General features: G+C 43.4%; 2 protein-coding genes across 4 annotated transcripts in view; one reads left to right on the forward strand and one right to left on the reverse strand.

Moving 5' to 3' along the window:
• SLC1A1 (solute carrier family 1 member 1) overlaps positions 1–22,978 on the forward strand; it is a 93,024-nt gene extending 70,046 nt beyond the window's left edge. The window contains exons 5-13 of one of the 3 annotated variants that reach the window (XM_017949892.3): positions 868–910; positions 2,467–2,565; positions 7,658–7,783; positions 9,120–9,178; positions 9,464–9,571; positions 11,534–11,656; positions 12,103–12,297; positions 18,530–18,664; positions 20,821–22,978. In XM_017949892.3, coding sequence (XP_017805381.1) covers positions 868–910; positions 2,467–2,565; positions 7,658–7,783; positions 9,120–9,178; positions 9,464–9,571; positions 11,534–11,656; positions 12,103–12,297; positions 18,530–18,664; positions 20,821–21,067 — 1,135 coding nt within the window. In that variant the 3' untranslated portion in view covers positions 21,068–22,978. Of the gene's footprint in view, positions 1–867; positions 911–2,466; positions 2,566–7,657; positions 7,843–9,119; positions 9,179–9,463; positions 9,572–11,533; positions 11,657–12,102; positions 12,298–18,529; positions 18,665–20,820 lie in introns of all 3 variants that reach the window. The other 2 variants (XM_017949893.3, XM_017949894.3) reach the window with 2 other exon arrangements.
• The window catches only part of SPATA6L (spermatogenesis associated 6 like), an 82,593-nt gene continuing 77,971 nt past the window's right edge, over positions 21,006–25,627 (reverse strand). Inside the window, exon 14 of the transcript XR_638542.4 lies at positions 21,006–21,086. The gene's annotated coding sequence lies outside the window, so the exon portion shown is untranslated. The remainder of the gene's footprint in view (positions 21,087–25,627) is intronic.

A 25,627-nucleotide genomic window follows, 5' to 3' on the forward strand; every position in this document is an offset into this window, starting at 1 on the left:
GGCCTTTATTGAGTTTCCAGGCATGTGGCTTAGATTTTATAGAAACCATTCCTTCCTTTTTATGCTCCTATTTCACTGGTTTACATAATATGAAATTCAGTAATTATGATGATATTTGCAACTGGTATAAAGAATTTGGGAACAAATACAATGAACCCATGGTAAGTGTATTAGTCCATTTCACACTGCTATAAAGAACTACCTGGGACTGGGTAATTTATAATGGAAAGAGGTTTAATTGACTCACAGTTCCGCATGGCTGGGGAGGCCTCAAGAAACTTAAAATCATGGCAAAGGCAGGGAAGCAAGGCACGTCTTACATGGCTGCAGGAGAGAGAGTAAGGCCGAAGGGAGAAGTGCCATACACTTTCAAACAACTAAATCTTGTGAGAACTCACTCATGATCACAGGAATAGCATGGGAGAAACCACCCACCATGATCCAATCACCTCCCATGAGGCCCCTCCCCTGACATGTGGGGATTACAATTTGACATGAGATTTGGGTGGGGACACAGAGCCAAACCATATCAGTAAGCATACAACGTCATTGATGAAAACAGAAATGTTCAGAATATTAAAGAATAAATAGTCTCTTGACTGTGAGTGTCCATTTTACCAAGGAGAGCAAGCATGTCAGTTACTCAGTGAATCAGTTAAGTGATAGTCGATTAGGAGAGCTTTCTATACTTGGGTGAAGCTCTGCAGGAAAAAAGAAATCTCAATACATGAAGTATTCCGCAAAGGAGAGGCCAGAAGAGAAACCAGAGTACTAGTTTTATATTATACTCATTTCTACCAATATATTAGGTATGACAAAACAATACTTTTTGCCCTAACATAATACTGCCTTTCATGTCTCCAACAGGAATATGTTCCCTGAGAATCTTGTCCAGGCCTGTTTTCAGCAGGTAATATTAATTACTTGTGCTCTTAAGTTGCTACCTTCTTCCCATTATCAATTAAAAAATGTTTTTTTTCTGCTGTGATTCAAGAAATGGAATTAGCCCCGCAAAAATGGCAGCGGGACGTACACCTGTGACTGGCCGAGTTTAAGGTGATGTCTCTATTTTGTATCTAGCCTTTCTGGCTCACAGTAAGGTGCATGTCACAATTTACACTGCTTCCTTTTCCTTTATGCTTTTCCCCCCAAAAGGGCTCAAATGGTACAAGTCAGAAATCTGTCAAATAATGAGTATTTTAAAATGTGGCCTCCAGTACCTATTTTTGGAGAACCATGGTATATTTGTATAGAAGTTTAAACTTTCTGCAGAAAAAAGGTAGCTCTTTATCTCCTCTTTGCTTTTCCTCTGGTATTAGAACCCAGGATCTAACCCTCCTGGTGTGGTCCACATCTGGGTTCAGTCTTCTCCTTAATCATTGTGTCCCAGACAGGTGTGGAAGCTCAAACCTGTAATCCCAGCACTTTGGGAGGCCAAGGTGGGAGATCCCTTGAGCTCAGGAGTTCCAGACTAGCCTTGGCAACATGGCAAGACCATGTCTCTAAAAAGAAATAATAAAAAATCATTGCATCCCCATTGCTGGAGCTCTACAACGTAGTGTAACAAAGCCATGATTTTTTTTCTATAGGAAAATTGAACAATCTCTTCACTCCATTTACTTCAAGCCTTTCCTTCCTATTTATTTATGTGCTTTAAGACAGCTGAGTCCATCACAAACTGCTGTATTCATTTACATAAGTTACATGAACAGAGGCTTCTGTGTATACCAACAAAAATGGCAACTCTGTTGCTCTCTGCCGACCTCCACGAGGGACAGAACCTCCTCTATTACAGCGGGGCCTTTGCAAATCAGTCACAGTGGTTGTTTGTAAGGTTCTCGGTGTTGGCAGAGCCTTGTAGGGGGAGCACTTATGCCTGATGTAATAATATACTCACTCCTTCTTAAACCCCCATGTGGAAGCTCCACAGAACCAAACAGGGCTGAAAGAAGAGAATTCAACAGCAGTATCACTGAATAGCCCTAAGGGGACTGTTGATTTTGGAACAACCATATTGTTAAACCTTTCTTGATGCTTATTAAAGTCGTGGTGATGTTATCAAAGTGATGAAGTGTTTTTGCTCAAATTAAAAATAATTTATTAATTAATAAAAACAAAAATGATTGACAGGAATCCTTACAGAGACTGTCTCTGAAAGCACCTGCAGATCAAGCCTGTACTTTCTTTTGTATTATTCCTCCATCAACTTGTCGCTTATTGTGAAAGTGAAGGAACATTTTGACATAAGTGAATGGTGATTGTGGGAGTCAGGGGTTTACATTTCTGCCTTACTTTTAGTTCCAAAACCTGATGGGAGGTACCATTGACAACTGGAGCCAACAGAGGCATTGGAGGTAGATCCCTTCAGTGGCACTTGTTTGACCAAAATAACATGTTCCTGTGATTTAGTCTCAAAAGCTTAAAAAACATTTTGTTTGCTTGTCCTTGATTTTCTCCAACGTGCAGTACAAAACTAAGCGTGAAGAAGTGAAGCCTCCCAGAGATCCAGAGACGAACATGACAGAAGAGTCCTTCACAGCTGTCATGACAACTGCTATTTCCAAGGTACCATTCTTGTTTCCTGTTCCTCTTCCCCAGGAGACAGGCACTGACTCATGACCAAGTAGGAAATACAGTCAATCCTCGTCATTCACAGAATCTGCATTTGAGAATTCACCTACTTGCTAAAATTTATTTGTGACCCCAAAATCCATACTTATGGGGCTTTCGTGGTCATCCACAGGTACATAAAAAGCAGCAAAATATTTGAGTCACCCGACAGGCATGTTCCCAGCTAAGGTGAACAAAGTTGTGCTCTGCTTTCTTGCTTTGATTCTCATACTGGAAACAAGTGTCCATTTTGCAGTGTGTTTAGTATCATCTTTTTTGCATTTTTGTGATTTTCCTTGCTGATTTTGCTGTTTAAAATGGACCAGGGCAGGGTTCAGTGACTCACGTCTGTAATCCCAGCACGTTGGGATACCGAGGTGGGAGGATCACTTGAGCCCAGGAGTTCCAGACCAGTCTGCACAACATAGTGACACTTCACCTCTACCAAAAACGAAAAATAGCCGGGTATGATGGTGCACACCTATAGTCCCAGCTACTTGGGAGGCTGAAGTAGGAGGATCGCTTGTTTAGGGATGTCAAGGCTACAGTGAACCATGATTGAATCACTGCACTTCAGCCTGGATAGCAGAGACCCTGTGTCAAAAAATAAAAAAATAAAAAAGGACCAGGCTGGGTATGGTGGCTCACACTTGTAATCCCAGTACTTGGGAGGCCAAGACAGGTGGATCACTTGAGGCCAGGAGTTTGAGACTGGCCTGGGAAACATAGTGAGACCCCATCTCTACAAAACATCTTAATATAACCCAGGTGTGGTGGCACATGCCTGTAGTCCCAGATACTTGAGAGGCTAAGGCAGGAAGATCGTTTGAGCTATGATTGCACAACTGCACTCCAGCCTGGGTGACAGGGCAAGACTCTTGTTTCAAAAAAAGTAAGCATCATGTTGAAGTGGTCTCCAGGGTTCCTAAGCACAAGATGTTCCTAAGGCATTTGATGTGCCTTGGGGAGAAAATTTGTGCTTTAGAAAAGCTTCCTTCAGGAATGAGTTATAGTGCTGTTGGCTGTGAGGTCAATATTAATAAATCAACAATCTATATGAAACAAGGTGTCTGTAAAAGAAATACAACAATGTTATATATTGATTGTTTGCTGAAAAGGATGTGTCCAAGGTTCCCAGAAACATAACCCTGCATTTCCCCCAGGAGCAACAGTTCAGTATTTGCTAATGCAGTGTTCATGGGCACTTTACAGAACATAATTACCAGGAATAGAGAGAATCGACCACAAAGAGCAAAAAAATGAGCCCTGTTGCCTCTTCCTCTCCTGGTCTGCTTACAGTAGAGCTGGCCATCTCTAGGAACTGCTGTAGATTTGTCAGATACATAAGCATGCAATGCAGGTCCACAATTCCTAGTCAGAATCTCTCTGCCCAGATGTAATTCGGAGTTCAGAGTTTCTCAGACTTTAGAACGGCCATGTGGTGTATGTACTGCATATTATGCAACCTTCGTAAGTGAGAAGGGCAACAACATGCCAGAATCAACCACGTCAATGTTTTTATAACAAACTCATAAATATTCTGCCAAGGAGAGAAATGAACCCTTAGTAGCCAGTAGCCTCATCTCAGTTTAGGATAGGTTTTGCTGCCAAAAGAGTTTGCTATAAACTTATCAATAAAATCCACATGCTTTGAGAGGTTTGGGGATTTCAGAATTGGAGATCAGAATGTGTGGGCCTGCAGTGGTATCTTTGTAAGCCTGTAGTGATTTCTCCTGAATGTTCTCTCAACTTCACACAGGAAGGAATGATTTAAGGAGAAAAGGAGTATTCATTAGACTTACGAATTCAAATTAAATAAACTACCGTTGGCTCCCTGCTTCCTACTGCAGAAAGCCTTAACTCCTCTGACCGGGTTCAGAGGTGCTGCATGACCTGGCTTCTCTCTAGTTTTCACAACTTACTTCCAGTGGGCGCCTCTCTTCTTTCCAGATCCACTTCCTCCATCACTCTTTATTCTTGCCTTTTGATGTTGTTCCACAAATATTTTCTGAGCACCCTCCATACCCCAGGCCCTGCTGGGCACTGGGATTATAATGGTGAAAAGATAGATGCCAGGCCTCTGTCCTCATACAAAGAATGATGAGTATTACAATCAGGAAGAGTGGGATGTTTGGGGGGCATTCAACAAGGGGTGTTAAATTAGTCTGGAGGCCGTAATGAATGAGCAAGAATTATTCAAGCAGGGTGCAAAGGCCTAGTGCATGATCATTTTTGCCTTTGCTTGCCATCTTTTTGAAACATGCTTTTTCTCCTGGCTGCTGATTCCTCAGCCATAGTTTTCCCTAACTTCGAAACCCTCATTCATGTCCCACTCTCCATATGACACTTGTATCTCATAGTTTGGGTGCACAATTAATTACATACCATCCTGCTATTATTGGCTCATGCTTCTCACAGTCTTGTCTCTCCAACTGAATCTTTTTTTTTTTTTTTTTTTTTTTTGAGACGGAGTCTCCCTCTGTTGCCCAGGCTGGAGTGCAGTGGCCGGATCTCAGCTCACTGCAAGCTCCACCTCCCGGGTTCACACCATTCTCCTGCCTCGGCCTCCCGAGTAGCTGGGACTACAGGCGCCCGCCACCTCGCCCGGCTAGTTTTTTGTATTTTTTAGTAGTGACGGGGTTTCACCGTGTTAGCCAGGATGGTCTCGATCTCCTGACCTCGTGATCCGCCTGTCTCGGCCTCCCAAAGTGCTGGGATTACAGGCTTGAGCCGCCGCGCCCGGCCATCTCCAACTGAATCTTAAGACCTTATGCTATAGCCATTGCAGTAATACTCTAGCTTTGCCCTAAATATATGTTTGATCATAAGTAAGAAATGACTGGTAGCCCAGTGGCTCCTCAACATAATTTTTTGTTTGTTTGAGATGGAGTCTTGCTCTATCACCCAGGCTGGAATGTAGTGCTGCGACCTTGGCTCACTGCAGCCTCCGGCTCCCAAGTTCAAGCAATTCTCCTGCCTCAGCCTCCCAAGTAGCTGGCATTACAGGCGCCTACCACCATGCCTGGCTAATGTTTGTATTTTTAGTAGAGACGGGGTTTCACCATGTTGGCCAGGCTGGTCTCGAACTCCTAACCTCAGGTGATCCACCTGCTTCAGCCTCCCAAACTGCTGGGATTACAGGTGTGAGCCACCGTGCCTAGCTAACATAATTCTTTACAAACCTAGTTGGCATCACTCAGTTATCTCTCTGTAAATCTCAGGCTATTTGTACCCAGGATAAAGTGAAGAAATTAAGCCAGGCATGGTGGCATGCACCTGTAGACCCAGCTACTTGGGAGGCTGAGGTGGGAGGATCACTTGAGCCCTCCTTGAGGAGTCTGAAGCTGCAGTGAGCTATGATCATGCCACTGCACCCCAGCCTGGAAAACATGAGACCCTGTTGTTTTAAAAAAAAAAAAAAAAAGGTAAAAACGAATACATGATTCACAGTAGTAGGTATTTAGCTAATTTTTGTATGTCTAAAATCCTACCAATGATAGACTGGATAAAGAAAATGTATACATACACACCACAGAATGCTATGCTACCATTAAAAAAGAACAAGATCATGTCCTTTGCAAGGGACATGGATGGAGCTGGAGGCCATTATTCTTAGCCAACTAACACAGGAACAGAAAACCAAATACTGCCTGTTCTCACTTATAAGTGGGAGCTAAATGATGAGAACACATGGACACATAGAGGGGAACAACACACACTGGGGCCTTTCAGAGGGAGGAGGGTGGGAGGAGGGAGAGGATCAGGAAAAATAACTAATGGATACTAGGCTTAATACCTGGGTGATGAAATAATCTGTACAACAAACCCCCATGACACACGTTTACCTATGTAACAAACCTGCACATCCTGCACCACATGTACCCTTGAATATAGAAGTTTAAAAAAAAAAAAAAAAAAAAGAATCCTGGCTGGGCGTGGTGGCTCACACATGTAATCCCAGCACTTCGAGAGGCTGAGGCAGGCAGATCACCTGAGGTCAGGAGTTCGAGACCAGCCTGGCCAACATGGCGAAACCCTGTCTCTACCAAAAATACAAAACATTAACTGGGTGTGGTGGCAGATGCCTGTAATCCCAGCTACTAGGGAGGCTGAGGCAGGAGAATTGCTTGAACCTGGGAGGCGGAGCTTGCAGTGAACTGAGATACCACCACTGCACTCTAGCCTGGGCGACAGAGTGAAACTGTCTCAAAAAAAATAAATAAAATAAATAAATAGGCCAGGCGCGGTGGCTCATGCCTGTAATCCCAGCACTTTGGGAGGCTGAGGTGGGCGGATCACGAGGTCAGGAGATTGAGACCATCCTGGCTAACATGGTGAAACCCCGTCTCTACTAAAAATACAAAAAAATTAGCCAGGCGTGGTGGCAGGCGCCTGTAGTCCCAGCTACTGGGGAGGTTGAGGCAGGAGAATGGCGTGAATCTGGGACTGGGAGGCGGAGCTTGCAGTGAGCCGAGATCGTGCCACTGCTCTCCAGCCTGGGCAACAGAGAGAGACTCCATCTCTAAATAAATAAATAAATAAATAAATAAATAAATAAATAATCCTATTGGTCATCCAAGACCACAGGCATAAAGAATGTTACTGTGCTTCATTATCAGGGTAAAACAGATGGTAAAAGTGTTCACACTGGTAAGTACTTTGTACTTCCTGCATTATTAATTCCTGTCTTTTTTAAGCAGACTCCAAATGTAGCTAGTAGTTAAAATGACCCTGAAAAGTGCCTTGATTCTAAAATTCATAATAAAAATATAAACCGTTCCAGAATAAGAAACCTTTATAAGAAATATTCAAATATGGACTTGTTGAAAGAAGAGAAAGCATGTTAACTTCGGGGAGCAAGGGTTAAGTTTGTTACATGCATAGGTGTTTTTATTATTGTTTTTATATTTTCTATAGTTTTGTTGACTCTGCCTGGGAGATCACCAGTTTATTATGTTTGGTCATTGTATCTTCTCATTTCCAAACCTGTGCTTTCTAACAAGATTATAATCATGAGTCAATATGTTTTCTTGGTTTTGATCCACAGAACAAAACAAAGGAATACAAAATCATTGGCATGTATTCAGATGGCATAAACGTCCTGGGCTTGATTGTCTTTTGCCTTGTCTTTGGACTTGTCATTGGAAAAATGGGAGAAAAGGGACAAATTCTGGTGGATTTCTTCAATGCTTTGAGTGATGCAACCATGAAAATTGTTCAGATCATCATGTGGTGAGCAGACACCGTTTAATGTCATTTTGCTTCCCCTGACAATTCTGTCTCCTCAAAATTAGAAGAGGTTTTATGTTTCTCAACTGACCTCATGCTAGAGAAGTTGGACATTTAATATTGAGCCCCCAGAGTATTTTGTGGGGGCTTTCGTTGCTGTTGGTTGTTTTTGTTTTTGAGACAGAGTCTCACTCTGTCACTCCAGGCTGGAATGCAGCGGTGCAATCCCGGCTCACTGCAGCCTCAACTTCCTGTGCTCAAGTGATCCTCCCATCTCAGCTACCTGAGTAGCTGGGACTACAAGCATGTACCACCATGCCTGGCTATTTTTTTGTATTTTTTGAAGAGACAGGGTTTTGCCATGTTGCCCAGGCTGATCTCAAACTCCTGGGCTCAAGCAATCTACTCACTTCATCCTCCCAAAATGCTGGGATCCCAAGTGTGAGCCAACACACCCAGCCACCACTAGAGTATTAAATAATTCCACATATTACCCAGGAGTTAGTTCATGAACAAAAGTCTAGCTATCAACCATTGTCTTTTCCCTCAAAGCCTTGCGAGATCATCTTACACCCAGTCAGCCTTCATGTAAGAAGCAATTCTTTAAAAAATGATTAGAAGGAGTTCATTGTACGTGAGAACACAAAGTGCTTTCCCTATTGTGCCCCATGCAAAAGTGAGTTTCAAAATATTTATAACTTGTACAGCATGGGCACTAACCCATCTGAATGAAAGCTGCCATCCGTGAGCATACCAGTGACACCACTTGAGTGTCTGCCCTGTCCCTGGAAATGCCAAAAAGTCCACCTTTCTTAGGAGGCATCTGCCTCACTTACCTCATATTTAATTGGTTCAACATTATTTAATCCAAAGTGTAGATACGGACAGTGATGTCTGACAGTGGTGTAAAGGGTTCAGTAAAAATGGACAGACAGGTCACTTAATACTGCAGAAACCTCAGCTTCATCATCTGTTAAAAAGGATAATAAAACCTACCCCCAGGGATAGGAGAAGTATATTAAATGAAATGATGCACATAAAATACTTTCCCTAACGCAAGATGTAACGAGAGTTCCACAAATAGAGCTATGATGATCACTTCCAGTACTAATACTATTGCCTCTGTTGCTGATACCTGGGAAACAGATGACCATGGCTAGAAAGAGCCATATTTGTCAGTGAGGATCAAGCTCAAGTGAGATCTGCAGATATGACAATCAGCAGGATATATATGCACTAGGAACATGGCATGAGGTGTGCGCCCTCATCCACAAATTCTGGTGGATTTCTTCAATGCTTTGAGTGATGCAACCATGAAAATTGTTCAGATCATCATGTGGATCTGTTCAGATCAACAAGAACCACATGTTCTTGCCAAGTTTGCAAACTACCCTGTGGTAGTTTGGATGGGTAGAATTTAAGGTGCACATAGGTACTGCAAACTAGAGCCAGTATTGTTCACCCAGGACTTGAAACAGCTCTTAGCTTCAATTCTGCATCCCGTGCTCCACCAAGCGAGCATGCCAAGCCGAGGGTGCGCACACTGGCCTGTTCCTTCCCCAACAACCCAGCATGAGAAAACACTTGCTGACGGAATCATGCCTCTGTTGTGCTTCCTTTCCAGTTATATGCCACTGGGTATTTTGTTCCTGATTGCTGGGAAGATCATAGAAGTTGAAGACTGGGAAATATTCCGCAAGCTGGGCCTTTACATGGCCACAGTCCTGACTGGGTATGTCAGACTCAAGAGAAGAGACAGAAAGTTCCTTTAATCCAATAGGATGGCCACTGGGAGGTTGGGTTTCAGTTGGTTAAAACTGGCTTCTCCCCTATGTGCTGGGAAAGATAGGGTTCAGAGATAAGACAGCAGGGGGAGGAGGGCTGCCCTTTAACAGCTGTACTGTAGGTGGATCATGCTGTGCTAATTGTCAGCTCTTGGCAGAACAGCCTGGACCAGGCTTTGTCACTGCCTTTATTGGTTATGTTAAAATAATTTTTTAAAACAAGAGAGAAACCCACTTGTAGCCTCCTTTGGCTCTCTCCTGGCCTTCATTTCCTTAAGAATGTAAACTAGCCAGGCAAGTAAGAATAGCCTCCATGCACCTTGAACCTGAAAGAAATTAGCAAGGGCCTAAATGAAATCAGACTTGAGCAAGTAGGAGCAGGATGGCTGTTGGTTCAAAGCAGGGGCTGTTAACCACCACCATGGCCTGCACCATCAGAGTGTCAGAGAGGGTGCCAGGAGAATCTCGAGGCTAGGAGGAATTGTGTGGGCCTTTTTAGAAGCCATTAAACAGGAAGGCAGTAGGGGTTGGGTAGTTTGCATATTTATTATAGCCTAGCTATTGAGGTGGGATAAGATATGAATGGTGCCCCTGGACACCTAGCCAGGGGCAGAATATGTCACATATGCTAAGAAATATAGACTAAGGGAATAAGTAAATATTATTGATTTGACTCCCACAAGTCAATACCTACAAGCACCCAACTTGAGCAATCACCTCACTTATTGGAACTTGATCGTATTGGAGATTTCCAACACAGCACATTTGGTTCTTAATCTGTGTTTCCCAAAAACACAGCCCTGCCAGCCAACACAGAGGTAGATTTGGTCCCTACAGTGTGAGGACCATGGTGCCAAGGGAGGCGGGACCTCCACCTCACTGGAGGCCACCCTGCTGTAGGGCTGCTGAAACAGGCAGTGCCAGGGATTGTGTCTCAGCAGTGATGTGGCTGGGGTGTTTGAGCTGAGCCATTTCATAACCAAGTTCTGCTGGTTTCTATTCTGTCACCCCAGCTAGGTGTCTAATGGAAAACTAAAAGTCAGTTCCTCATGGTTTTTAGCTACAAGCTCTCTATCGAGAAGATCCTCTCTCCAGACCTCCAGGATCTGTAATTTTGATGATCATTTCCTATTATTTCAAACACACATAACTGATCTGTAGACTGTAAGCTGCCAGTTACGTATATATCTATCTGCCAAATGAGTCTCATTTCTTAAGCCCCCTAGTTCATGTAACCTGTGTATTTCCATGTGAAATAAGGAACAGTTTGAAAAGGCAGGAATAATAAAGAAAAGAAAGTCCATCCCAAATTATGGCTGTGGAATAGCTGAGACCTTTTTCCTTACTGTAAATCTGACTTCCCTCTTAGACAGTGGGTGCCACCAGCAAGACAGCAGCTTGGCGCAAGGAGTGGAGGGGGTAAGGACTGAGCGCTGTGATAAGAGGTATATGAGGTATAGTGTAGTGGTGACATAGAGGGTACAAAGGAAAGAAGGCTCAGCCCTACCTGGGGAAGTGAGGGAAGGCTTCCTGGAGGAAGGGGGATGCCTAGCTGAGTGTTAGAGGAGAAGAATTCAGCAGCAACAGAAGGAAAAAAGGGCATTTTTGTGCATGTGGCAGGAATAGCACACACAGGGGTGTGGCAGCATGATATAATTCTGTTCTGTGAAGCCTTAAATTTGGATTCAGCTACTGGCTTTGTCATTAACTCTGACAAGATGCTTCATTTGTTGAGTGAGCCTCTACACTCTCATACATGGAATGGGGACGTATATTCCTGCCCTACTCCCATTTCTCATTGGGCCATTATGAAAGTCAATTTTATAAATTAAAAAGATGTTTGATAAAAGGATTAAGTGTGGGGAGGTGGTATTATCTTTGAAACTTTAATTTCTCTTTCTCGTTTACAGGCTTGCAATCCACTCCATTGTTATTCTCCCACTGATATATTTCATAGTCGTACGAAAGAACCCTTTCCGATTTGCCATGGGAATGGCCCAGGCTCTCCTGACAGCTCTCATGATCTCTTCCAGGTAAACAGAAGAGGGGTTTCTGGAAGAAGCCTCCAGACTCAATGTCATCAACTCTCACCTCACTTTACAAAACAGACTCCAGCTTGCGGTTTTTGTAGCTGCCTTTGAGAAATGGCCTCCATATTCTCTGTCCCTGGCCCTGAACACATTGCTTCACGCTGTTGCATATTTTCTGCCCTCTTAGCATGGCCTGCAGCTCAGGAAGGGGTTATGGCATACCTGGGAGCAGCGGTGGGCACAGCACCTTCTGATTCCTGGACCTGCCTAACGGGCCAACATGCTTTGGATCCTTTCTTTCATTTTGTTTTGTTGTTTTCTTTATTTTTCTTGACAAGATTACCCAAAAGGACCCTTTATTTACTTTTTGGAAGAGAGGCATGGCTTCAGGCAGGGACTGAGGACCAGCATTTCTAGACCATAAGTTCCTTTCTCTTTTTATCACACAGTTCAGCAACACTGCCTGTTACCTTCCGCTGTGCTGAAGAAAAGAACCAGGTGGACAAGAGGATCACTCGATTCGTGTTACCCGTTGGTGCAACAATCAACATGGATGGGACCGCGCTCTATGAAGCAGTGGCAGCGGTGTTTATTGCACAGTTGAATGACCTGGATTTGGGCATTGGGCAGATCATCACCATCAGGTGGGGCGTGGTGTCACATTCATTGTCATCGGTGATATGGGGATTACTGCCAGTAAAAATGGTCCGTGAAGGGACACCAAGAATGTCCCAGTGATGGATTCTTTTTCTTGATCTACAAAGTACCTTCCCAAGATTAAATACAACTATATCCTAGTATGCAAGATTTCTGCTTCGGGGTCTAGGTAGCCAAAGCCATCACCTGTGCTCGGTTTACTGAAGCCAGTAGGATCTAGGCATAGGCTAGCACAAAGACTCAAGGCTGAGTAAGGGCCAGTCCTTGCTTTCAAAAGATCCCTGCTAGATTGGGATGCACATATCCAAATGAATGCTGAAGACCCTGATGAGGGATGTAAGAGAACTCTGTATGGTGTTCACAGAGGACTCCAGAGAGGGAAGGGCTGGTTCTAGCTGTGAAGGTGAAGGATGGCTTCCCAGAGGAGGGGAACATTTAGCTGAATCTTAAAAGAATAGGAATTTAGCAGGCAAAGGAAGAAGCTAAGAGTATCTGGGGTGGCAGAAATAGCTTGTGATGCAGCCATAGGCTAGTTACAGCATACAGATTTCTTGCTATGGCTGGCATAAAGGATACAATGTGGAGAACATAAAGGAATGAGGAGACAGGGGTCATGTCATGAAAGGTTTTGTACGAAAAGTTTGTGGAAAGTTCTTAGATGCTTTGTCACATTATGGACATATTTGCATTTTATTTATTTATTTATTTATTTATTTATTTATTTATGTTATGCTTTGAGATGGAATTTTGCTCTGTTGCCCAGGCTGGAGTGCAGTGGCACGATCTTGGCTCACTGCAACCTCCGCCTCCTGGGTTTAAGCAATTCTCCTGCCTCAGCGTCCTGAGTAACTGGGACTATAGACATGCACCACCACACCTGGCTAATTTTTGAATTTTTAGTAGAAATGGGTTTCACCATGTTGGCCAGGCTGGTCTTGAACTCCTGACCTCAGGTGATCCGCCCACCTCAGGCTCCCAAAGTGCTGGGATTATAGGTGTGAGCCACCACGCCTGGCAGATTTGCCTTTTACAATGATAACTGGCAATATGGCAGATGTATTGGATGGGAGCAGGGACCAAATCTAGGAAACCAGTTAGGAGACCATTGCAGAAGTCCAGGCAGGGTATTAGAAGGCACTGACACTGAGGTTGGAGAAGAGCTAACGAATGGAAGAAGCATCAGCTGGATTCAGGGTGAAAAGCAAGGGAATGCTAGGATGACTCCCAGGATTGGTACATGATTCCAAATTGGTGGGTGGGACTTACCAGAACAGGAACTAGTGTAAGAGAAGCACATATAGGTAGGAAAGATAAATAGTTAATACTTTTTGACACACTGAATTTGAAATGCCTTTAAGACTTCTAGGTGGACACATGCAATGAGAAATACAGGTCTGGCTGAAGATACAGACATCAGGGACATGAGCTTAATGATGGTCTTCAAATGTATGAGTCACAAGTTATTGCTTGTATTGGAATCGCAGCTACATCGTGATTAGCTGTGATCTTGGGCAAGTGACTTGAATTTTTAAGCTCCTGTTTTCTCATCTGTAAAATGAGTAATAGTACCTACAACTTATTCAAATAGTGGCAATTAAGTAAGATGCATATAAAATGCTTATAACTGTGCCTATGTAGTGAGCACTCAGTGAATGTTGAAAGTGGATGACATGACGTAGGGAGAGTTTGTAGAGAAGAGAAGGAGATTAAGGACTGAGGCTTGGAAAATCCTAATACTAGAAGCAGGCAGAGAAGGGAAAACCCAAGAGGCAGAGGGAGAAGGACAGAGAGATGGGAGGGAAGCCAGTAAACCTTGGTATCATGGAAACCCAGAAAAGAGAGATTTTCAAGGGTGAAATGGTCCACAGAGTCAGATGCTGCAGAGAATTCTAATGAAATGAGGATAGAAATTGTCTGCCCAAGTAGATGGTAGAACTGTCATAAGTGGATTTTGCCAGATTTGTTTCTCTAGGACAGCACTGTTTAATACGGTAACCACTAGCCATGTGGCCCACTGAATTGGATAGCACAGACATAGAGTAGTTTCATCATTGCAGAAAGTTATTTTGGATAGCACTATGTTAGAGTAATAGGCTGGGATTAGAGTTAACCTGAAGACTTTTGTTCCGTTTAGAATGGAAGTTTAAGACTAAACTGGTCCCTAGGCCTGCTCAAGGTTGAATCTGAACTCTTTAGAGTTAATTCATTCTTGCATCCCCAGCCTAAACATAAATTCTAGGCATAAAATCAGAGTTTGTTAACTAACAATGTTCTAACACAATGCATTTTTTAAATCCTCCCCACCCCTAAATCGCAAAGTATTTCTGTTGGCTGAAGACAAGTGCAAAATACACCATTTGGCACACCAGCTGGAGAACTATCCCAATGCCGTGTAATCTATAAAAAAGTGTTAGTGGCTAAAGAAGCCTGTGCCAAAGAGATTGAGTAAAGTCATGTAATTATAACAGCAGAGAGTATGTCAAAATTGAAACCTTGAGTCATGCCTGAGAAAGTTTCTGCTCCACAACCACCCCTGTGCTTCCAACAGTTGTTACTTTTACATTTCCAAGGGTTTTTTCCCACTTCCCTCACCCTGGCATGTGGAACCCAGTCTTCACTGAACTGATTTCCAAGGAGTGGTTTATGAGGTGCCAATTCTTTTGTGTATTTGCCACTTTATGATGAAATCCCTCCCTCTTTTTTGGTTATAAGTTTTCTAGATCTTTCTAATCATTTTTTAACCTCACTGCCAGAGGAATGAACGCTGGGCCTAGAGGCTAGTCAATTCACATTAAAGCCTCTCTCCCTACTCTCTGGTGTGTTCTTAAATCAGATTTGCTGGTAACTACTGGCCCAGAACCAATAACAACTGTGAGACCCAAAGTAATCATTCGCTTAAAATTTAAAATCCTCACTGGCTCTACATGGGAAATAATAAAAGTTGGTTTTACTTGACAGTTACCGTTATAGTTCACGTAACTAACAGTTAAAGAGATTTTTAGACCCAAAGTATATTTCTGTGGACTGGATGTCAAAGAAACATAGGTACTATCTACCCAAAACATACCCTTTTGTGGCTTTATCATAATACTCAAAGGTTACAACTGATTGAAAATTGGTGTGAGTACACGTGTCAAAATGAAAAAAAAAAAAAAAAAGGATAAATTGTCTTATAAAAATAATTAGGGCCAGAAGCGGTGGCTTACACCTGTAATCCCAGCACTTTAGGAGACCTAAGCGGGTGAATCAGTTGAGTCCAGGAGTTTGAGACCAGCCTGGGCAACATGGTAAAACCCCATGTTTACCAAAAATATTCTAAAAAAGAAAAATTAGCCAGGTATGGTGGCATGTGCCTGTAGTTCCAGCTACTCAGGAGGCTGAAGTGGGTGGACTGCTTGAGCCTGGGAGGCAGAGGTTGCAGTGAACTGAGATGGCACCACTGCACTCTAGCTTAGGCAACAAAGTGAGATCCCACATCAAAAAAAAAAAAAAAAAAAAAGAAAAAAGAAAGAAAAGTAAAGCTAATCATACAGCAGGGTGCAGAGGCTCACACTTGTAATACCAGCACTTTAAGAGGCCAAGGCAGGCAGATCACTTTAGCCCAGGAGTTCAAGACCAGCCTGAGCAACATGGCGAAGCCCCACATCTCTATAAAAAATGCAAAAATTAGCCAGGTGTTGTGGAGCGCACCTGTGGTCCCAGCAACTCAGGAGGCGGAGGCAAGAAGATCACTTGAGCCCAATAGGTGGAGGCTGCAGTGAGCTGCGATCATGCCACTGTACTCCAGCCTGGGCGACAGAGTGAGACCTTGTCTCTGGGGAAAAAAAAAAATATATATATATATATATATATATATAATAAAGAAGAAAGATAATTATAGGATTTGGGGCCCAGAAAGAGCAGAGAGGAAAAAAGGTAGCAGTAGTAAAAGTAGTAGTTGTTGTTGTAATAGTTGCTGTTCTGGTTGCTGCAGTAGCAGTAGTAATAATACCAGTGGTGGCAGCGACAATAGCAATAGACGAAGCATTAGCAGCAACTACTGCTGTTGCAGAAGTAGCAGCAGAAATGGCACATTTTTAATCTTCTTATTTGTTTGTTTTTTGTTTTACTTTAAGCTCTGGGATACATGTGCATAACATGCAGGTTTGTTACATAGCTATACATGTGGAAATGGCACGTTTTTAAGCATCTACAAGTGCTATACCAGATGCCTTACATGTATTAACCTCATTTAATCTTCCCAGCAGCTTGTAGTAGACATACTGTCCCCATCTTACAGGCAAGGAATTGAGATTCAGAGAAGTAACTTGCCTAAAGAAATGCCATCAGTGAAATGGTACAGCCTAAAGTACATCACCCAGGTGTGTCTGACACTAAAACCTGTGTTCCCTCCAAGTCACAACCCATCCTTCAACCCGTTTAGAGAGCCGAGTCCAGTGGCTGGTCCTAAAACTAGGCCTCAGTGTGAGGAAAGAACTTTGTGCCACTGATATTTATGTTTTCTTCTGTGGAAATCCTCTAACTCAAAGTAGAATATGTTCAAGCAGCAGGAGTAGGTTTTTATATTATTTTCTCCCATCTGAAGGTTCATAGTTCTGAGTTTCAGACCAATGCCAGTCAAACAGCCGTAGTCTAGCAAGCAAGGTCAAGGCTCAAAGACAGAGTTTTCTTGGACTAAATGAATTTTGAGTTTCAAGCCCAGCCTCAGGCTATAGCAACATGGATAACTGTGACACCTCAGGGTTTCCAAGAGGGATCAGCTGGCATGGATACAAATCACTTCTGACAAAGAAAACCTGTTGATGCATTCCATTTAAATTTTTTTCAACCAGCATTAAAATAAACTTCGGCTTTCCAAAGAGTGATTATGTCAGAAGAGATCCAAAGGGTTATAGAGGCCAGAAACCTTTGAGACTGAAGCCTGAAACCTTTAGAGTAATTGGTACAGCCCCAGAAATCTAATTTACTGTAATTTGGTGGTCAAAACCACTGAATGAAAATACACTTGTCAAAAAACTCTGGCCTGTGTTTGTACCCTCAAATGCTTTCTGCAACACCTCAGTAGGCAGATGAATGGGCAGTAGAATCAGCTTCCTAAGAACTCTAAGACGTTTTTAGCCCCAAAGCATATGAATTTGTGGATAGAATCAGGGATTCTTCCAGTTTAAATTGGCAATTTTTACATTTTCACCTTTCAACCCAGTGGCACCTGGGCAGCAGTTCAGGCCTTGGCCCAAGGGCAAGGACTTGTCTCCAGAAAGCATCGTGGGTGTGGTCTCAAGCTTATCTAAGTCAAGGGACTTTTCAGAGCAGGGTGAGCACTTGTTTCCTTCAGAATGATCCAATTAAAATAAGGAAGATGTTGCTGATAAAGAGACTGCACATTACAAAGAGAAAAATCCCTACTGCCTCACCTGATCTTACCAAGAGGAATCTTTTTAAATACCTGGTAATAAAGTTCACCTGGCTGCGTCTCCTGGATTCCAGATCTTTCTTTCCCACAGAGTACATCTACTGGCAAAAAGGAGCAGTCAGGAGTAAATGCTTGCATCTTGGACAGGATCAGCTCTTTCTCAATCCAGTGCCCTAAAGAGCAGTTCCCAGAGGTAAAGAGTCCTGTGATGTCAAGAGAGTGCATAAGGCCTGCTTAACCATTGACTCATTCCTTTGCCTTCACCTGAAATGCCGTTGTCCATCTGCCCCTACAGCTATCCCTCTGTCCATTCTTCAGGGCAACTTAAATTCCTGCCATATATTAGGTGCTCCGTAAATTATTGGGTGGTGAGTAGATGGAAGAAGGGAGTAGGAAGGCAGGTGCAGAGGTACCTGGCACTTATTTAGGATGAGTGTATGTATACATAGATGAGTACACAAAGCCTTCTATTAACACCCCATTTAGTAAACGCCTGCTTTCCTCTTGAGTATCTCTCTTGCTCATTTTTTGGTGCCACTTATGCAGTTCTTCCTTGCATTAGAGTGATGTGCCACATCTCTCTCTGCAAGGAGATGGCATCATACCCCGCCCAGCCCCCATCCCCCTGCAGCTCTAATCCTGTAATGAGGCAGAGCTGGGGCTCAGCAGGTCACAGATTCTAACTGCCCAATTTAGGGACACAGCAGTAATAGCCATTGCGACTAAGCGGGACTAACCATTTCAGGCCAACGCTTTAACGGGAGAGGTAATTGTCTAACTCCTTTCCTGCTGGTATGTTTCTGCAGTATCACGGCCACAGCTGCCAGCATCGGAGCTGCTGGTGTGCCCCAGGCTGGCCTGGTGACCATGGTGATTGTGCTGAGTGCCGTGGGCCTGCCCGCCGAGGATGTCACCCTGATCATTGCTGTCGACTGGCTCCTGTGAGTTGAAATAAATGCACTGCCTCAGCCGGATGTGCAGGCAGGCTTCCCAGCCTCGCGGGCTCTGCAGTCTGTCATAATTCTCTCCTCAGATTGCCTAATGAGCCACCTGTTGCTGCTTTAATTTTCCTCTGACCAGGCCATCTGATAATGTGCTTAAAAATTAACTCTTCATAATGTGGAGTAGTGATTTTAAAAAGCCAGTGAGCTCCATTAGCTCATTATACCTGGTAATGCTCAAGGTTAGGAGCTGGGTGTGGAACAAAGATAAACACAGAACAACAAGGTGAGAAGCCAGGCAGGGCCCCGGGGCCATCCTGGCCTATCCCAGCCCAGGTTCAGCATCATAGGCTCAGAACCACCTAGTTCAAAATCAGTCCATCTTCCTAAGCATCTTCCGAACTGTTAGGGACAGTGGCACGAGCACTTGGGTTTGCATCACCATCCTGTGTCTTACCAGCTTCTTGACCTTGAGCAAGTTCCTTGACCTCGAGCAAGTTCCGTAACTGAGGCCCAGTTGTATAATCTGTGAGATGGGAAAAAATCTGCCTATCTCATTGGGTTGTTTTAAGGACTGAGTGAGCTTATGTGAATGGAGTGTCTAGAACAGTATCGGGCAGACCATACATACTCAATAAATGGCAAGTTTCATTGTTATGATTAGAATGAGTTGGACTATTCAGGCCCCAATCAACAACACTTTCTCTCTCTCTCTCTCTCTCTCTCACATACACACACACACACACACACACACACACACAGAATACAGCAGAACATCTGTGTGAGAACGTACCTTTAGTGACCCTCAAGATTAAAGTCAGAACCAGCTTGGCTCCTAGCTTTACCCTTGATGCCCACTTCTGTGCATGGGTCTTGCAGCATCTAGGTCTGGCTCTGTCCCCTGGCATTGCAGGTAAGTATCACTCCACATGGAGCCTTTGCTCAGAACCAGCTCAGGCTCACTGGGGAGTACAGTGCTAGGTACTGTAGTTTGCAGGTGATAGATAAGATGGAAAGGGAAGCAGAGACATCCTATGTGGGCTTGAAAACACAGATTCACATTTCAGATGGCAAAGCCTCTGCACCTGGCTTGGAAGCTGTGTCATGGGTTGGGGGGGCCTCAGTAGCTAACTGGGCTATAGGCCCAAATGAGGTGGCACCCTTCTTGCAAAGATATCCTAGCATTGAGGCAAGATTTGGTTCTTTCTAGTGATGATGGTGGATTTGCACTTTTCTCCTTTCCCTGAGTCTTCCTAGAACCAGTTACCTTCACTGCCAAGATACCCGGATGAGTCAAAGGTCCAATTGGAGGTATGGGATAAAAAGACACTAGGTCCAGTTCAATCCCTGGACTTGTTCTAAATAACAGAAGGGCATCCAGTGTGGCCATGTGTAAGCATTGTCAGCCTTTTCTGTTCTGCAGGTGTAGTTTTCACAAGATTCCCCCTGCATGCAGTTGCTATCAACAAAGCACCAGTATCAAAATGGATCCTCTCCTCTGCAGTGTGCCTTCTCTACCTGTCTTCCTGTCACCGGTCTCTTCCCCAGGCTCTCTGGGAGTTAAGACCGGATGAGGGTGGCTCACGGAGAAATCCATTCCTGGGCTAACCTGTGTTTTCCGACCCCGTGCTCTGCGCCGTGCCTCCTGGTTTGCTCATAAGTAGAGTGACCTAGATTGGTAAATAAACAAGTACACCATAGACCTGAACACACACACACATACCCCACATGCACATGGTACATACACCACCCACAAAACACCCAAGTTCTCTGACCTTTGCCCAAAGACAGCCCACAATGGCATTTGCATTGAATCTAGAAAACCACACAGAGGTTAGGGCTGAAAAACTTACTGAATTCTGAACCTCCCTCAGTTCCCCCAGAAAATATCTGGAACAACTCTATTCATGTTTCTTTGGGAAAGAGGAGGGAATTTAGGGAGACTTAGGGAAATCATTGCTGCTTTGGGAGAGCTCATGCTATGCCTTTATGAACAACCCCAGGCCTGTGAGGAGCCTTCAGTAAGTCAGTCATAAGGACAGCACTTTCTGCATTTACTTAAATCTAAACTGAACATGTCAGGTCCTTGCATCTCTCCGATGATGAAGGAAAATGAAATCTGGGCCTCCTGTCTGACGCCTCCCATCTCTCCCCAGGGACCGGTTCAGGACCATGGTCAACGTCCTTGGTGATGCTTTTGGGACAGGCATCGTGGAAAAGCTCTCCAAGAAGGAGCTGGAGCAGATGGATGTTTCATCTGAAGTCAACATTGTGAATCCCTTTGCCTTGGAATCTACAATCCTTGACAACGAAGACTCAGACACCAAGAAGTCTTATGTCAATGGAGGCTTTGCAGTAGACAAGTCTGACACCATCTCATTCACCCAGACCTCACAGTTCTAGGGCCCCTGGCTGCAGATAACTGAAAACAAGGAAGGACATTTCCATGAGAGTCATCTCAAACACTGGTTAAGGAAAAGAAAAACGCTAATGGCCAGGTGTTCATTTGATTTGATATACAGACCTCCAGATTATTTTCTATATTTGGATTCACAGCCTTTGCTCTCCGGGTTTTGGGATTTGGGTGTGGGGTAAGATGAAGGGAAATCCATTAAAAGCAAAGTTCTATTATCTGAGTTTTAGAAATTCTATAAGAGACAAAGTTTGGAAGTACATAAAGTAATAACTATTAGAATTAGGTAATGGATATGAAAAAGAAAATGCTTTCTCGTGCATAGACAAGTGTTTTGGGTTTAAAAAAAATATTCTGTCATTGGTTACAAATGTTTACTCAGGCTTTCTATTGGCATGAATTTCCTTTGACCTTTCACTTTTTTATAAATTATAATGCATCTCAACCACCTCTCCCCAGTTAATGTGCCAAAATGTCCATTTTTAACTTATCTCCAGCCAATTTCAAAGAAAACAGACCAGCATAGTTCTGCAATAAGTTTTAAGATGGGCATAGGGTTTGGAAGAAAGGGAGAAGGATTCTTTTTTCAATGTACTGTATTGGGACGCTGGTAACTATTAACCCAGTGTTCAGCGTAGAGCTATATATATATATATATATGTATATATTTATTATTTTCATATAATTTGCCAGACAGAGATCAGAACTGAACCGTCAATGTGAAATAAAGAGTTCTCCTTGTACTTGAATAATAACCACAATTCCAACCCAGGTCTGCTTTGGGGCTTATCAGAACTCCTTTCTCAGAAGCACTAGAATGAGAAATCATGTTGTTTGATCGTTTCACATCTGTATATCAGCCCTAAAGCAAAGATGTACTATGGTGATACTCCAAGGTGGCAGAGCCATTCATTTACAATTTCCAGATTTGAGCTGCCTCGAGGCAATCCATATTAGCTCTGCATAAGATTATATACAAAGCTGTCACTCACAAAAGGCTGGATGTGCTTTCATCCAACTGGAAGGCTTTATTCTTCCAAGTTCATTCATACTCAAAGAGGCCAGTACTTTGCCATCCTTGCACTTCTGTTATCAGGGCCCAAATAATGTTGGCCAGCTACCAACTAAGTTGTATTTTAATAAAGATTCCATGGGTTGAACAAGCCACATTGCAGAAAAAGACCTGCCCCTAACCTGGGTTCTTGCAGAGTAAATCCCATGACATAAACTGATATCAGTGGTTCGGGGAAAATAGTTCCATTCTATGACACTCGTCTTCTCCTCCAGGGAGGACTGTTCTAACTGGTAATCTTGGCCCTATTCATTACATTTTCTGCTTGTCATTCTGCTAATTTATGAAGATAGTTTATTAAAGTCTGTGCTTCAGTTCTCATCTTGTAAATAATGCTTAACATAAACTTGTACTTACACTGAGATCCAAAATAGTCATGTTTCTGCAGTATTGTGTAGCCAACTTAAACCTGTGCTTTCATGTTTAAGAAACGAGAAATTGTGCCAAAGATAGCAGAAGAGTAAATAAGTACTCAGTATTGACCACCTACATCTGAAATCTACAACATAATGATACTGAATTGTTATGTAAACATCATAAATAGTAAATAATGATTCAATGTGAATTTTAAAATGCAAATATTGCTATTGTTTATAAGAAATAAATCTAAATGTAAATGAAATTGAATCAGTAATTTCTCTTGGGCTAAATGGTTCTACCCCTTACTAGGATGCCCCAATTAGTGGCACTAGAGTTGGCAGAGCTGTTCATGAGCTGCGAGTTATCATTTTGGAGTCAGTTTGTAACCAGCCTCTTAACACACTGCTGTTAACTCATAAAAGAGAACAATGTTCCATTTCAGTCTCAATAAACACTTCCCTCATTCTTTCCCCCCGCCTTTTTCTTCTTGTTATCTGTTGTTTTAACTTACTTGGATGGGTGTGGGAAGGCAGAGATATGATCAGTTGAATTAGATTTTACACAGTTTTTTGTTTGTTTGTTTGTTTGTTGAGATATAATCTCGCTCTGTCACCCAGGTTGGAGTGCAGTGGCATGATCTCAGGTCACTGCAGCCTCCTCCTACTGGGCTCAAACCTCAGCCTCCTGAGTAGGTGGAACTACAGGCACATACCATTACTCCAGCTAATTTTTCTATTTTTTGTAGAAACAGGGTCTCAATATGCTGCCCACACTTGTCTTGAACTCCTGACCTCAAGTGATTCCCCTGCCTCATCCCCACAAAGTGCTAGGATTACAAGCGTGAGCCAGTGTGCCTAGCTGGATTATTGTTTTCAAAACTTTTTACCCCAAGAATGAAAAAGCGAGGCTTGAGGAAAGATAATCCGATTGTTCATGTTAGCCAATGGGATTACAAGGCGGAAATACAGTGCCATTATGAACAGCTGCATGCATATTTTGTGGCGGAGATGAAAGTAGGATTTTGTTAGAAGTTACTACAGTAAGAGATAGTCGGCTGGACGCAGTGGCTCACCCCTATAATCCCAGCACTTTGGGAGGCCGAGGCAGGCAGATTGCTTGAGGCCAGAAATTCAAGACCAGCATGGGCAACACAGAAAGACTCCGTCTCTACAAAAATATACAAAAATTAGCCGGGAGTGATGGTGTGTGCCTGGAGTCCCAGCTACTCAGTAGGCTTAGGTGGGAGGATCACCTGAGCCTGGGGAAGTTGAGGCTGCAGTGAGCTGTGATAGCGCCACTGCACTCCAGTCTGAGTGACAGAGACCCTATATTTAACAACAACAAAAAAAGTCTTACCTCTCAATATGATGGTGGCTTGGTTTCACTAAAGGACCAATCCTGCCCTCTGAAATAAGATTACAAGCTACAAATGGCTGTGTTCAGAGTGATCTCTGATGGGATGGTGCAGTCCTGCCTAGAATACCTCAGACATGAGGGGATTCTGCAGGGGGCAATGGACTTACTTGCTGTGACAGACAACAAAGGAATGAACAGCTCCCTATTTCCCACTGAGAGGATCCTATCTCCTCAGAAAAATACCTATTGCTACCTGGCCAAAGGAATACCGGGTAGTTTCCTTTGTGTACAACATGGGAGAAAATACTCAACAACACAATTCCTTAGAAAAAGATATTTGTTTGGAAGAGCTGGTGCCCCTGGGTCTCCATGTGATTTTGATTTTGCCTAGAGTTTACTCATGAATAGAGAAATGGTGTTATCAGCTGACAAATGACTTTATTCTTCCAGCAAATCTTTATTAGTCCAGTGGGTACAAGGCCCTTTATTAAAGCACACCCCGATTCTTAGAAGAGCCATGGGGAGTGTGCTTGGCTTATACTCAGGCAGTAGGCCGGCTGCAGTGTTTGCTTTGCAGGGGCTCAAGAATCTTCCCTCCTGGAACAGGAGACAGGAAGTGATCCTTCGGAGCCTTGGAAGGCTGCTAGAAGCTTCTATGCAACAGGATTGATATTCTGTATTCCCCAACTGCCCAGCAAGGGACTATGGAATACAATGAGTATGCACACAGCTCTGATTCCTTACCAGCTTTGTGTCCCTTGCCAACAACCTAAGCCTTGGTTTCCTCTTCTATGAAATAGGAATAAAAATTCTTTCCTCACGGGACTGCTTTCAGTGGTCAATGAGAAAATGCATGTAGCAAAGACTCTGTTACAGACTATGTCTAATAAATGCTAGTGTCTCTTCTCCCCACCCCTGCTTCTGGGAAAAAACTACACCCTTCTCCCTCCCCCATTTATTAACATGGGTAATCCATAGAGATGCAATTGCTCTTCCAGTGTTTTAGGATCCATGTCCCTGATGTGGTGAAGGAATGAAGCTCCTACCACTTGGTGCTGGCTGAGTTCTCAGAGCAAACAGTATACCCAACCTAGTGAGATTCGTAAACAGCCCCCATTCTATAAAGGTGAAACTCTTCCAGAAATGGGACATTTTAATCTAAAGGGTAGCAAACTGAAATTTTTCCTATAAAGTGTCATGTAGGAGGTAAACAAAAAATAAGTGTTCGTAGTCATTTCCTATGCCCTGAGACACAGACAGGGATTTGAGATGCTTGGGCTGTGTGAAGCTGAGATGTACCTTCACATAACACCCCTTCATACATCCTGAAAATGAGAGTCCAGCATGAAGTTCACTTTTGCAGTCAGCCTATAAATCTTGTGTGACTATTCAAAAACAGTGTCCTCACCTGATGGAAGCAGGGCCCTACCTGGAGCTTTTTAATATACCCTGTGGGAGGAAATGTACCTCTCTGCAATCTTAGATTTTTAAAGTGAAAGCCAGATAATATAAAGAAGAAGCAGGCCTTGTTCAATTAGCTTTGGGAACTATATATTTATATATTTTGAGACAGAGTCTCACTCTGTCACCGAGGCTGGAGTGCAGTGCTGCGATCTTGGTTCACTGCAACCTCTGCCTCCTAGGTTGAAGTGATTCTCCTGCCTCAGCCTCCCGAGTAGCTGGGATTACAGGCGTGCACCACCACGCCCAGCTAATTTTTGTATTTTTGGTAGAGACAGGGTTTCGCCATGTTGGCCAGGCT

This window comes from Papio anubis, chromosome 13 (assembly GCF_008728515.1).
Source record: "Papio anubis isolate 15944 chromosome 13, Panubis1.0, whole genome shotgun sequence".
NCBI lineage: Eukaryota > Metazoa > Chordata > Mammalia > Primates > Cercopithecidae > Papio > Papio anubis.